The sequence below is a fragment of the Rhodnius prolixus genome, unplaced genomic scaffold (assembly GCF_049639745.1).
Source record: "Rhodnius prolixus isolate KJV_2025 unplaced genomic scaffold, Rpr scaffold_9, whole genome shotgun sequence".
In the NCBI taxonomy this organism is placed as follows: Eukaryota; Metazoa; Arthropoda; class Insecta; order Hemiptera; family Reduviidae; genus Rhodnius; species Rhodnius prolixus.
The window spans coordinates 23,635,698-23,651,247 of record NW_027411604.1 but is presented as its reverse complement, the minus strand read 5'-3'; the positions used below and the strand labels follow the sequence as shown (position 1 = coordinate 23,651,247).

General features: G+C 34.9%; 1 protein-coding gene across 10 annotated transcripts in view; it reads left to right on the top strand.

Moving 5' to 3' along the window:
- Positions 1-15,550, top strand: part of LOC141454141 (adenylyl cyclase 78C-like) — a 252,026-nt gene that overhangs the window by 199,129 nt on the left and 37,347 nt on the right. For 9 of the 10 annotated variants that reach the window (XR_012458475.1, XR_012458474.1, XM_074128042.1 and 6 more), the window contains one exon: positions 11,059-11,244. Coding sequence is in view for 7 of the 10 variants with exons in the window: in XM_074128042.1 (XP_073984143.1) it covers positions 11,059-11,244 (186 nt within the window). In the remaining 3 variants the exon portion in view is untranslated. Of the gene's footprint in view, positions 1-11,058; positions 11,245-12,481; positions 12,650-15,550 lie in introns of those variants that run through there. The other variant, XM_074128045.1, reaches the window with a different exon arrangement.

The window sequence follows — 15,550 nt, the reverse complement described above, 5'->3', positions numbered from 1 at the left end:
ATTTATCTTATGGATGCTTCACAAAGCGATTATCCAGCCTCTAGACTTTTATATCTACGTGCATTTAAATACAATGATCTGTTTTTATACATAAAAATGTGTAATAATAATGATATGTATTTATTAAATAATGATATTAAATAATACAAAACATAATGAACAGAAAACTAAGAAAAACCACACAATGCATGGACATTATGTCCGTCTGTAGAGGTTAACCTCACTTTCAAAAATACATACATTAATACAAATATTTTTTATCTATGAAAACATAGTTCTTTCTTTTTAATAATAATAAAAAAAAAAAAGATTCTTTATCGCAGAAAATTAAAATAGCAATCGCCAAAAATAATATTAGCAAATTTAAATTAATTATTGAAATCCACAAAATTTAATTAAAAACCTTCACACAAATAAAGTAAATTTAAAAATTATAATTAGAAACGTGGATTATTTAGAAAGCACAAATGTTTACACATATGATTATCCATTATCCTCATCCTGAGTAGACGAACACACCTATTCACTGTGTGGATCAAGAGATTTTAATTTTGATTATTTGTAATTTATTTGGAGTACATTGCTTTAATTATTATTATAATATTATTTTATTTTTTTCCTTCTTCAAGAAGACTAAATCTTGACGTTATTGGGATTAAACGTCAGAATAATTGTAGAAAAGTAAAGTAATCGCCTATTTTTTCAGGCGGGGGCTTAACGTCCAGCTACCAATTAGGTGTCGTGGACGGTGGCTACTAGCAAACGTACTTAACTGTAAATTTCTTTTATTAACCATTAAATAAAATCCAAGGCATAGAGACCAGGAATCGAACCCAGTACCACAATGCATATTAGCTTTGAAGGTCTTTCCTCTAACCGCTCAGCTACCGTGGCGCCTAGAATAATTGTATAATATGCATATGTCCACATCATCAAGAATATCGCTAATATCGAATATTAAAGCAGGTATTGCAGCTAATTGCACTTCCTACTAACCTAGAAATAAATAGTAAGAGCTTATAAAGGATTAGTTATAATTTAATTTAACAAAAAAGAAAGAAAGAATATATCTTTCATAGATCTCACAAATGTTTTTGATAAAATCAGAAACTAGGTTATTTTTAAGATGCTGGTAAGGATGGGAATACATGAGGGCACTCAGGACGAGAATTATAGAGAATACATTATGAGAATGTACGACAAATATTCAAGGGAGTTCTAGGTAACTAAAGGCATATGGAATTATAGACTCATTTCCACATTGTTCATGCCAGAATGCCTGAATTTGACGCCGGGCTCTCAAAATTCTAAGATAACCACAAACATTAGGGCTATAGAAATATGCAATCTGACAGCACCATTGAAGAGAACGATCACCGTTATATTCGGGATAAAATTTTCACTATCTCCAATACAATCCGAAAGTTATTCCCCGAAGAGTTAACAGTGAAAAATTTGACGATTAAAGCGTGGATAAGGCAAAAATTCAGCGGCGAACTAATAGTACTGAAAAGAATGGTGTGCCTATTAAGCAAACCGTTCTTCGAAATACTCCAGAAGGTAAAAGAATCAGGCAAACTATATATCAGATCGTTAAAGCTAAATTCAGATTAAACAAAAAGAACAAAAATCGTTTAATACTTCAAGAATTATCGACAAAAATTCATTCTATGTTGTTTGCAAAATATCAATCTTTATTTTCTCCTTCACACAGAGGGAAGTGAACTGTTCTTCAGCAACCATGGCGAAACCACTAAGATGTTACGCGTTGTGTGCCGAAAGATACGAGGGTCGTTTGAAAAGTCCGTGCAAAAATAAAAACTACTTAATTTTTGGGGGTAAAACTTTTTAATTTTTCAACATAGTCTCCTTTTAGGCTTATACACTTCGTCCAACGCTGCTCTAGTTTGTTGATCCCTTCCGAATAATAGGATTTGTCCAAGTCTGAAAAAATAGCCATTCGTTTCTGCAATCACCACCTCGTTTGAATAAAATCTTTTTCCCGCCAGCCATTTCTTCATATTGGGGAACAAATAGTAGTCCGAGGGAGCCAAGTCTGGAGAATAGGGGGGATGTGAAACGAGTTGGAACCCAATTTCCATTAATTTTGCGACCACAACTGCTGAGGTGTGAGCTGGTGCGTTGTCGTGATGGAAAAGGACTTTTTTGTGGGCCAATCGTGGGCGTTTTTCTTGCAGCTCGGTTTTCAAACGGTCCAATAACGATGAATAATATGCACCTGTAATAGTTTTACCCTTTTCCAGATAGTCGATGAGGATTATTCCTTGCGAATCCCAAAAGACAGTCGCCATAATCTTTCCGGCCGAAGGAAAGGTCTTCGCCTTTTTTGGCGCAGATTCCCCCTTGGTAACCCATTGTTTAGATTGTTCTTTGGTCTCAGGAGTGTAGTGATGTATCCATGTTTCATCCACAGTGACGAAACGACGCTTAAAGTCCTGCGGATTCTTCTGGAACAGCTGCAAACCGTCCTTGCAACACTTCACACGATTTCGTTTTTGGTCAAGCGTAAGCAATCGCGGCACCCATCTTGCGGATAGCTTTGTCATGTCCAAATGTTGATGCAAAATATTATGTACCCGTTCATTCGAGATGCCCACAGCACTAGCAATCTCACGCACCTTCACTCTTCTGTCATCCATCACCATATCATGGATTTTAACAATGATTTCTGGAGTGGTAACCTCAACAGGGCGTCCAGAACGTTCAGCGTCACTTGTGCCCATATGGCCACTCCGAAAATTTTGAAACCACTTATAAACTGTTCTAATCGAAGGTGCAGAGTCACCATAATGTTTATCAAGCTTCTCTTTAGTCTCCTGAGGCGTTTTGCCATTCATAAAGTAGTGTTTAATCAACACACGAAATTCTTTTTCGTCCATTTTTTGAAAATCACTCGACTTCCTCGATTCAAACGAATGCCAAACACAAAGAAATAGACCGATCTGGCTGAAACTTGGTGTGTGTTCTTCCAAGTGATGCTACTAACTAAACATAACCTCGATACGCGCCAGTGGTGCTATCTCTCTGACTTTGCACGGACTTTTCAAACGACCCTCGTAAATGACAAGATACTTTTTGAGATGTGGTAAATAAATATCCTGAAAAAGATATGATATATAAACGAAAGTGGTATGTCAAGAAAAGAAAAGTCACAATTGAACAAGGTAACAACTTGTAAAGAAAGCTTCATTGGTCGTGCGTAGGGTAGAGAGGCTCTTCATTTACTTCGAAGATGAGGAAGACTTAGCTTAAGACAGCTGGACGATGTCCAAGATGATGGAATCTTGTACTATATCAAGTATCAGAAGCTTGGATCCTCAAGGACAAGAAAAAAGAAAAATAATAAAAATTAAAAAGAATGTTCTAGTCTTTTCTGCAGCAAATCCTTCGCGATAACAATAATATTTGTAATTAAAATCACAACTTTGTAACTAATTGGGGCAGATCTCTGAGTATTATTATGTTGGAAGTTTAGGGTTATCCAAATAGTTTTTTAAAGGAAGTTATGAACTTCAATAATTAAAACATTTATTTGCACCAGATGTGTTGAGTTGTGTATTGTGTACGAGTAATTGTAGAATTAGCCGGAAATAGTTGAAGGCTAAAAGTGTTTAATATTCATCAATGAATTATGTTTTCTGTATAACAAGTATTACGTTCATTTTACATAATACTTTATGTATTTGAATCCAAGTTCAACTGGATTTATTATTGTTGCAACGATGACGTTAGCTAATAGATTAATTTACAAAAGGTGTGGCTGTAAATTAAGTTAGCGATTCCTTAAAGCGTTAGGTGATGCAAAGAATATAAGCTTCTGTTAAGTGTATCGTAAATGTGTCTGCAAGCTATAGCTTGCCCATGAGTGCGCAAAATCAAAAGTAATTTCCCAGTTGAAGAAGATCCTTTTGCATACTGTATGTGTTTAGAAATATCAGAGTAAATGTTGTTACTTTTGTTAGACAGAGGTACCCTCAGGGAATCCTAGATTGTTGGCTGAATTAATTATCTATGGCTGAACATCATAGAATTCATTTCCAAATGTTAGTAATTTATTTAAAAGCTTGGTGAAAGCATGAATTAAGTAAAATGAGCATTAAAAAAATGCTTCTCGGGTAGCATTATATTACCCTCCTATTTTCTCGGGTTATAGCGCCAAGAAAGTTCATTTAGGGCTACACTAAAAGATACAATAAATCGAAATTTATTGGAGTAAATTCTGACAAAGCTTAGTTCTGTTCCGGAAGTTTAAAAATGGTTCGCAGAAGGTTGTCCGTGATGGGTAATACTAAAGTTCTTGATTGGTTGGGATGGAACAGTTTTGGTGATTGGTTTGAGCTGTTATGTTACCATTGCCCTGACAATTCGGCAAGTTATATGCAGCTATACGAGGTGTGGCTATTAAATAATGAAACTATTGCTGTAAAACATTTTATTTTAAATTTATACATATTTTGTTATTATCGCCTTCAATATACACCCCTCCCCTAACCCTACAACGCTCCATGCGAATTTACCATTGTTCGAAACAGTGCTGGAAGTCTTTTTCTGTCAGCTCCTGCGTGACGCGTGCCGCTTTTTCTTTCACAGCGGACTGAAATCGTGTTCCTTTTAATGTAGATTTGACTTTGGGGAAGAGATAAAAGTCAAGCCAGGGTCAGGCGAATAAGGCGGATGGCCTAAAACTGGGATGTTGTACTTGACAGACAATGCAGTGTGAGCTGGCGCGTTGTCTTGATGGAGAACCCATGACATTTGTTTTTCCAGAAATCGGGTCCTTTTTTTCCTTACTCTTTCACGGAGTTAAGCAAGCACCTCACGGTAGTAATTTTGATTAATTATAATCGATATTTTCATTCGTTGTGGACGTGGAAAGGAGACCCGGGCGGTCATCATCTCCGACTTCTTCTCGGCCATCTTGGAAACGCTTGAACCACTCAAAAACTCGCGCACGTGACAAACATTCATTGCCATAAACTTATTTTAATAAAAGATAAGTTTCAGTAGCGTTTTTATCAAGTTTTCATGTGAAATTTCACGACAATTCGTTGCTCTACTACATGTGTAGTATCATGTTTTCGGTAAAACGAAACTAAATCACCTCTTAAACAAAAGACGGTCCCGGTCAGACAGATTTCTTTACAAACACGTGATACACGCTGCAATCGAAAGAGAAGGCTTTACGCTGCACAGCTGTCGTTCGTTAGGATTTGGCTTTAATAGCCACACCTCGTACAGATAAACATTCACCTTCCCTGTTTCCATTGTAACAGAGATTTACCATCTTTATCCTTACAGAAAATAAAATTAACCAATATTCGCGTTTACATCGTTCATTTGCACAGCATAAATTATTCTACATTTAGGCGATTAATAATAATAATAGCAGAAGTAATTACATTGACTTAATCTAATTAAATGAATTATTAACATGAATTAATTTTAATAGGTGACAATAACATAAATTTTTGTATCTTCAATTAGATAATTATTTATTTAATATCGTTCAACGTTTAAAGTATCTCTAAGTTCCCGACTAAAAGGATGGAATTCAGGAATTTGCTAATAAAGGATTCCTTTGTCATTATCCTTCTCTGGTAATAATGACGGATACAGGAATTCAATCCTCCGCATTCTTGTGCCAATAATCACACCACTTTAGTTACCTTGCTAAACTGTTGCTATTTATATGAATACATTTCCGTAAGGTGACAAATATTCTAGATACAATCTAGGATGAAGTTATAGTATTTACAGTTTATTGTAGCTTTTTAAGGTTAAACATAACCGCAGAGGTGATACTTTCTCTTTTCATCTCCTTTGTATAATAAAGCATTGTGACATAGATAGATCTATTCTACTGGTAGTAGACAAGATCTGTGAAGTAACAGAATCCTCCTCCTTCAACTCGTATTCAGTCATCCACCTCTTGTTAGCCAAGGATATCCAGTTAGATGTATTGGAGGTACCCCCCAATCTTACCTCCAGAATCTAACCCTTCTAAGCTTCACCTAAACAGATTTATTTCCCAAGGGTTCTGGGCCGCACAAGAGGGGAGAGGGATTTTGCCTGCTTGACTGACCATGTTATTAGCTATTTCATTTACTTCCGGACCAAAATGAATTTTTTTATTATTATTATTATTATTAAATTCATTCCCCTGGTTTAGATTTCTTTATTGCGTCAAATTTCTTGCTGCATCGGATGGTCACAATATTAGTTTAGACCCAGGGGTGCACAGCTCAAATAGAGTTGGGGGCCAGAATTCAGATAGAAAAGAATACGCGGGCCATAAAAATAAGATCAAAGAAAATATTCAAAGGTAACAAATTGCACTTCAAAAAAAAATCTGATCTATCTGAAATATTTGAGAAAATGTTATGAAATATTTTAAACAAGTACTATTTTTATAAACAAAAATTCATATACGAGGGGGTACCCAAAAATAACCGGAATTGCGTTGCCGCGCATGGAGCTTATGTAGTACGCATTTCTGCCGCTAGACGTGTATAGCGCAATTCCTTGCCAGTTCAGTCCTGCCTGTGTTGTCTGCCTGGCTTGTTCTGTTCATCTGCAGTGATTGTTTTTACCAGCGCTGTTTTGTTCTTTTTTCGTTTTTTATGATGGCAAGTTTAAGTGAACAACGTGCAGCTCTGAAATTTTGTTTTCTACTCGGCAAAAATGCTGCTGAAAGTGTTTTAATGTTGAAAACAGCTTACAAAGATGACGCTATGGGAAAAACTCAAGTATACGAGTGGTTTACTCGGTTTAAAAATGTCGTCAAGTCAAGTCAAACATCAAGACAATGCTGATTTGCTTTTTTGATGCCAAAGGCGTAGTCCATTCAGAGTTTGTCCCCCCCAGGTCAGACCGTCAATCAAACCTTGTGTTTGGAAGTTTTGAAAAGATTGCGCAATAGTGTTCGCCAAAAAAGACCCGATTTGTGGCAAACAGGAGACTGGTTCTTCCACCACGACAATGCACCTGCACACACAGCCATCTCTGTTACACAGTTTTTGGCTAAAAATGGCATGGTTCCGCTGCCCCACGCACCTTACTCGCCTGACCTGGCTCCGTGCGACTTTTTCTTATTTCCACGCATGAAAAAGGGCATGAAAGGTCACCGATTTGACAACATTGAAGAGGTCAAGAAAAAAACGAAGAAGGAGCTGTCAGCCATTTCTAAAGATGACTACAAAAAATGTTTCGAACAGTGAAAGCACCGGTGGAACAAATGTATTAGTTGTAATGGAGAGTATTTTGAAGGGGATAAGGTTGTTCTGTAAAAAATTTGTAAATAAATAGCTTGTAAAAAATAATTCCGGTTTTTTTTGGGTACCCCCTCGTAGTTTGTATTTACTCCAAATTACAATTTCACTCACAACTACACTGTTGAAAAAGAAAAAAATGTGAATAAGCCTTAAACTTTTTTTTTTTTAAGTGCAATTTGTAACCTTTGACTTTCTTATTTTAAGACAATCTACTGTAAAAATTGACTACTGGTCCATCTAAAAGAGTTTTTAATTAATTAAACAACTTGATAACTAACACTGTTGAGTGTTCGTGAACACTTTTTCTTGCGAAACAAACGTAATTTCTCATACGAAGATAGAAGGAATCCTGGAAAATGATATACCGTTTGAAAGCCCATTAGGCAAGGAAACTTTTATAAAAAGTGCCAGCACCTAGGTCTGATAATGATCACATAAGAGCCGAATGAGTTTTCTTAAAAATTTCGATAACTTTTATTTTTCCAGTATTCGGAGGAAGATTGAGGTTGTTTAGAGAATAACTTATGCTTCGAAATGGTATCAATTTTTAGAAAATTTGACTGTCTTTCTAACCGTGTCATCAGAATCGAATTCGAACTAAAACTTTCTGAGTAATAACATTTTTATTGGAAAAAAGCAATGATTCTAGAAAAAAATTAAAGTGACGTCACTCAAGAACAGAAAAAATATGAAGTTGGCCAATACGTCATTGAACTCCACTTTAGATGTACTACATAGAGTAGGCCTATGGACAATACTTACTGGTTCACCCTGTATAGTGAGCAGTTTGAAAAGTGATTCATTTCGCCCTTCATTAACAGGGTTCGCTCTTTTAGATAAATCGATAATTGCTGTTGATACCGAGTGGTATAGAAAATTATTTTTAAAAATAATGTATTACTGGTTCAAAATATGTAATAATTTTTATGTATTTATAGTTTTTGTTTCACATTTGCTATGAAATGTGTTTGAATAGATTTAAAACAGATCAAAATTTCCTATTTTACAAAGACATAAAACTAAATGCCATAGACACTGTATAGGACAATTACAATAAGTCAGCTTGTTTGAAAATTGTAAATATACCAACCCATCAATTTTATAATGGTCTGTGTTTTAGTTTAGTCCAGGATTATCAAAACATAACTAAACAAAATTCATCCCACAATTTGCTTCACGGGCCGCATGCAGCCCGCGGGCCGTACGAGGGTCGTTTGAAAAGTCCGTGCAAAGTCAGAGAGATAGCACTACTGGCGCGTATCGAGGTTATGTTTAGTTAGTAGCATCTCTTGGAAGAACACACACCAAGTTTCAGCCAGATCGGTCTATTTCTTTGTGTTTGGCATTCGTTTGAATCGAGGAAGTCGAGTGATTTTCAAAAAATGGGCGAAAAAGAATTTCGTGTGTTGATTAAACACTACTTTATGAAAGGCAAAACGCCAGAGGAGACTAAAGAGAAGCTTGATAAACATTATGGTGACTCTGCACCTTCGATTAGAACAGTTTATAAGTGGTTTCAAAATTTTCGGAGTGGCCATATGGGCACAAGTGACGCTGAACGTTCTGGACGCCCTGTTGAGGTTACTACTCCAGAAATCATTGATAAAATCCATGATGCGGTGATGGATGACCGAAGAGTGAAGGTGCGTGAGATTGCTAGTGCTGTGGGCATCTCGAATGAACGGGTACATAATATTTTGCATCAACATTTGGACATGACAAAGCTATCCGCAAGATGGGTGCCGCGATTGCTCACGCTTGACCAAAAACGAAATCGTGTGAAGTGTTGCAAGGACGGTTTACAGCTGTTCCAGAAGAATCCGCAGGACTTTAAGCGTCGTTTCGTCACTGTGGATGAAACATGGATACATCACTACACTCCTGAGACCAAAGAACAATCTAAACAATGGGTTACCAAGGGGGAATCTGCGCCAAAAAAGGCGAAGACCGTTCCTTCGGCCGGAAAGATTATGGCGACTGTCTTTTGGGATTCGCAAGGAATAATCCTCATCGACTATCTGGAAAAGGGTAAAACTATTACAGGTGCATATTATTCATCGTTATTGGACCGTTTGAAAACCGAGCTGCAAGAAAAACGCCCACGATTGGCCCACAAAAAAGTCCTTTTCCATCACGATCTCGCACCAGCTCACACCTCAGCAGTTGTGGTCGCAAAATTAATGGAAATAAGGTTCCAACTCGTTTCACATCCCCCCTATTCTCCAGACTTGGCTCCCTCGGACTACTATTTGTTCCCCAATATGAAGAAATGGCTGGCGGGAAAAAGATTTTATTCAAACGAAGAGGTGATTGTAGAAACGAATGGCTATTTTTCAGACTTGGACAAATCCTATTATTCGGAAGGGATCAACAAACTAGAGCAGCGTTGGACGAAGTGTATAAGCCTAAAAGGAGACTATGTTGAAAAATAAGAAAGGTTTACCCCCCAAAAAATTAAGTAGTTTTTATTTTTGCACGGACTTTTCAAACGACCCTCGTATAATGTGCAGCCCAGTTTACTCAATACGAAGTCGTGAATCTTAAAAGTTAAGGAGAAACTATCGTTCCCAAGTTCTTTCCAATACCGAGTGCTTTATTTAATTAAGTTACTAGTAGTCAAAGTGTAATAAAACTGACCGCGCCCTAAATTAAATCGCGTAAAACTAAGTTAATTATCTTCGCAATTCACCTTACCTATTTTCATTCTTAGAATCAGAGAAACCTCTGATCTCAAAAAAACAGTTTTCTTTCACCAGACATCTCAAAACTATAAAATAAGAAAACAGCGCCGTATGAAGGTACCGCTTTTTAAAAAAACAATATATTTTAGTTCAATAAGCCAAATTAATTTAGATCATGGTACCACATTAAAAACTTTATATGCTGTGGTTCTATAATTTTATATCTCCGGGATATCTTTAATTTGCGGATATTATATATCCGGGAGTCAATTTAGTTTGTCACCTGTAATAAAAATGATAATTACCTCTTTTATTACAAAAATGAAACCACCGAGCGCCAGGAGTTCATTTTATTTATTATTATTATTATTATTATTATTATTATTTTCACTTTATTAATTGAATTCGCTGATTGGGAATTTCAATATAACCAGGCTTCATATTCGTAATTGTATGAAAGGTTCAAATTTATGCCATTTAAGAGATTCCACTAATACTCAATACTTTAATAAATTCCGTACTTATTACTTAAAAATGCTTAAATAAAGAATTGGACGCACTAAAAGTTGCCCTATCTTCAGTTTCCTTAAAATTACAAAAAAAGAAGCAATACTTTATTTCGACCCAGTATCGTTTGCTACTTAGGTTTTTTCATAGTACTTACAAGTCTTATCCTTTATATTATGTACAGTCCCTTTCTTGTACTTACCAATTATGTTGATATCTTTAATACCAACGGTCAATTACATTGAGCACCCGTAATTGCCAGTATTACAGCGTTCCTGTAAAAATTATGAGTTAAAGCATAAAGTTATTTTTTTGACTGCCAAAATCAAAATAACAGTTTTTTTTTTAACACTCAGATACCGGGAAAATGTTAGTTGAATAACTTAATTAACTTAAGGGAAATAGTAATGGCTGCTTTTACTTTCTGTTGCATTTTTATTGTATTATTAAATAATATTTATCACATCATTGCTTTTTGCAGAAATACCTAGTTTTATTATGAAGGAAGTGGTATTTATATAAAACTCCCAAGAGTTAGGGCTATTGTTAATATTAAATATGCATTATTTTGGTTATAGATTTGGACGAGTCTGAAGTGTTCAAACGGGGTAAAGTTTACAAAGGAGTGTATCTGTTGTCACTTACCAACAGCTTTAAAGAGCAGAGACTGGAGCTCGCCTACCAGCGATATTCGCACAGACAGAGACAAAGATCGTTGATCATTGTCAATGTGGTGGACGCCATTGTCAAATTGGTCGTTGCTGGTAAGTATTTAGGTTACTTTTTCCTCAACTAATTATCGTGCAATAGTTAAATGAATTTATTTATTTATATTTTTTGGTCGTGACTTTCTGTCAGTTTTCATTATGATTTACTTCCATTTTACAAATTATTTTCGACAAAGGCATTGCCACCTAGATTGTAAATGATATATTACCCATAATTATTTGTTGGCGAAGATTTATGGAGCTGGTTTTGTATCTGGATTCTCTTATTGTAAAGCTCAAAGATTGGAACGTTCCAAAATCTATAAGCACTAATTTTGTAGTCAAATATCTTCCTTAAAATCCATATTGCCTTCTTAGTCAAATCACAATACTTTCAATAATCAAAAAAATCTTTTTTTCTGCAACCATGTAGGAATGTCCTCATTACTCAATTAAAATCAGCAGTGTAATGCCCAACTTTACCTCACTGGTGGGGAAAAATTCCCATTAGTGTCACTTTCCTCACTAGTGAGTGGAAAAACTTGATTATGCTCTGTAAAACTTTAATAAGCTCATTTAACGTAACTAAATAATTAAAAAACGAATATTAAAAAATAAAATAAAAATTGAAAGGAATATAGAAATAAAAATAATACTTTAATAATTAGATATTTTCAATTATAACAGTTAAAAAGGTTATAGTGTTACCTTATAGAAATTTAAAATGGATTCTAGTGATTCCTGTTTAGAAAACACTCCTCCATCAATAAAAGAAACAGCAGAAAATGTAATAAGTAATGTAAATACGTAAGTAATGTAAATAATTGTAATATAACAATAAATGTTTATAATAAATAAATTACTTTTTGTAGACTGTAAAAATGGAATTTTTAATTTTTTTAGTTAATAGATCTAATGGTTGCAGAAAAAATATAATATTTAACTCGAGTGTAAAGTATTTTCCTCACACTCGGCAATTTGCAGTGCAAACCCTGCCTCGCTTGAGGTAAAGTACTACTTTCCACACTTGTTAAATAAATAACTATTATCAACTATCAAGCGAATACTTGTCTCTTCAAATTTCATTTCTCTTCAGCGATTAACCATCTGTCAGGTGAAGCGACTGCAGCGCGGGCTGGAGAAGCTGGATGAAAAGGGGAGGTTATGTTTTGAATACTTACGTGTATGTAACGTAGTGTAATATTATAAATAAATTGTGCTCTTTGTTTATCAAGTTTAGATTATTATGTAACCCGTAGTAAAAATTACACCATCTCTACTTCTTAATCGAACATTTGCCTTCATTAAAAATATATTTTGCGAAATGTAAAGAAGTATTTATAACAAAAGAACGAATCCTAGTGCTAGTATTTATTCTTAAAATCTACAAATCAATCATTAAAAAATCTTTAAATTTAATCAATTTGTGTTTGAATAGTTTCAACCATTTAGCCCATATCAGGTAAAACTTAAGGATTATTTAACTAAATTAAGATAACAATGTTTCAAGCGAAAAAAATCTTTTAAAAACTTTGATAATTTACATAAAACTGCAGACAGTAATAACTATTTCACCGTTTCCTTAGCAGTTTCATTGCTAAATTCAAAGTCACTAAGAGTTAAGTTTTAAATTGCATTAGCATATTTTTTTGTTTATTAATTAGCAAACATGTTGCAGAGAATTGTTAGAGAAAAATTGCGATAAAACAAACAAAATTATTTCTAGTTAATTCTTTTGGTTTAAATAATATCCACAAGTTCTTTGAGAAAATCTGAAATTTCTTGATTCTTTTGTTAAAACTATTCTTGTTCTTGGATCCCAAATAAAAATGGCAAAAAAAACTGTATTTCACAATAGAAAATCTATTTATCATTTATTAAATACTAGCTGTAAACCAAAGCATATTCTAGTTCGACATAAAATTGACATAATTCCTAGATATTTCTCTAATTTAGTGACAAGGCAAAATGCTTTTTGATTAATTTATAACTGACTGGAAGTCTTTGGTCAGTTGGAGTTGTTGGCTTTGGCAATAGGTTAGGAAAGTTGCTTGTTTGTAAGTTGTGACATTCATTATTCTTCTCTTTAGTTTCCAATAATTGCTTTGTTGCTTCAAAGGCGGTTACCCTTGTACAGTTAATAGTACCTCCTCAGAAACTCAAAGAGCAAACCACCCACTTAAAGATATATATAGCAATTCACCCAAAACTTTTTGACTCTCCTTTTCTTTTGTTTATTGGTAGAAGTGATTTGTTTTTCAAGATTTTTTTCAAGTTCATATTAAAATTCTATACATTTACTTGTGGTCTTTGTGAAACGTCATTGACTAAAGATTCTTTAGCTTGGATCTTCAAAAAGGAAATTCCGATTTGCTATCTAATATTTTATTGCAAGGATGCCATTGCAAGTCGATTATTTAATCTGACATTGAGAGGTTATCAGAGAAGCTCGATCGGACCCTCATTTGTAGAGCTTCATGAGTAATAACTTTTACTATCAATACTAAATAATCAAACTATGTTAATATCCAGGCGCCCTGAGTCTTTTACAGTAACAGCCTCCGGACAGAGTTCTCTTCTTACAGAAATCATAATTTATTACCGAATTGTGAACTGTAAGAGGCTTCTAGAAAGGAAAAAGCTGAGGTTCCGGCAGCACTTGAATCCTGGGTTTCCATTTGAGTGTACAATCCACTAATCTCTCCGTTTTCTATTAATGATTACGTATAACCTTATTTATTTCTTTATATATAATAATGATATGTCCACGTTATGTAGTAGAAAGGAAACGAATGTTTGACGATATATACAGGTATTTAGATGCACCATTTCGCTACGAAGACATAATATTCTCCACCAACATCTATGTGCTTAAATCTGTAGCAGAGCTAGCAAAGAAATATGAATGTATTTAAAAGTTATATCCGATTAGAATGAATGGAAGAAAATGATTAGAGAAGGATTGCGGTGATTTTAATTTCGGTTAAGCTACAAGGATGGCAGGAGCACAGAGTACTGATCCATCCATCAGCTGCAGTTTATGTAAATAGTTGTATACAGTAGAGGGATGAATGAGTGAAGCGAATGTATTTATGAGTAAGAATGGAGAGTGAGTGATATTCTAGTGATAAGCACCTAGACGATGCTGGCTGTCTGGCGAAAGCCAATGCCCCAAAAAAAGCAAAAAACAAAACCTTATTTAGGAAGGTTGGACGTGACATGCAACTACTCTCTGTCTTCAAAAGTTAATGCACTTCTGTTGTAAATTATGTTGCATCTTTATGCGTACTGTTGTTTCATTCCTACTGATTCTCCTAATTGCCTCATTTGATCCATTCTTAAGTTTTTGATTTTCCAGAATTACCATTCACATTAATACAATTACCTTCAGCAAGTTAAGCAAAGATATCGGCAAGTGTTATAAAATATTTAAAGTGTGTATAAAAATTACTAATTGTTCTTCTTGTGCCTAATCAAACCAAGCTTAACGTTTGAATTATTTTTCTAGGAAAAGTAATATAGGCTTTAGTCAAATTTATATTCCATATAAGTGCCATTGTAATATTGTTTAAGGAGGAAATTATATTAGAGGACCTGAATATTAAATAATATTTCCACCTTAAAGGAAATGTCAATTATTGTAGGCGGTGATTACAAAAAGAGATTAGGAGAATTTCTGATTTATTTTCAGCATTTGAGTCTGCGGTATATTCCTAGTCAGCATGCAAATTATAGGCCACTGCAGACTCAGAAAACACATGCATCGCATGGGCAGATGGTAGCCTTTGTAGGTTCTGTCAGGAAACGGCACTCTGCACGTGTTGTGTCAGTGTGATGGGCTTGTCTGGCTAAGGATGTTACTTCTCGGGGAGGAAAAACCAAGGCCTTGTGAGCTTTACCCAAGAGTCGCTCTCCAGAATTAAGAGTCTGATTAAACGGACAGGTTTGGAGGGTCAGCTTTAAAGTGAGGGGAGACCCTTCAGGCCACCCTAGTCTAATCTAATCTAATCTAATGCAAATTATAAGTAAAAACTTTTTAAAACGGTTCCAGAATTTAAAATTAAATAATAAATATTGGAATCCCCACACTAGACTTAAAAGAACAGAACTGAACAGACGCTATCGACTACTTAAAAGACTCAGACGATAGATCAAAACTCTCTCTGGACAACAAAAGACTAATTTATACTTCTATTTTGAAACCCATCTGGGCGTATGGAATAGAGCTGTGGGGTTCAATCAAACGCTCCAATCTCCAAAGGATTCAATCTCTTCAATCTAAAATATTTCGAACTATTGTACACGCTCCATTTTATGTCTCCAACCTGGACTATACACACTGACCTTAACATTCCTTTTATCA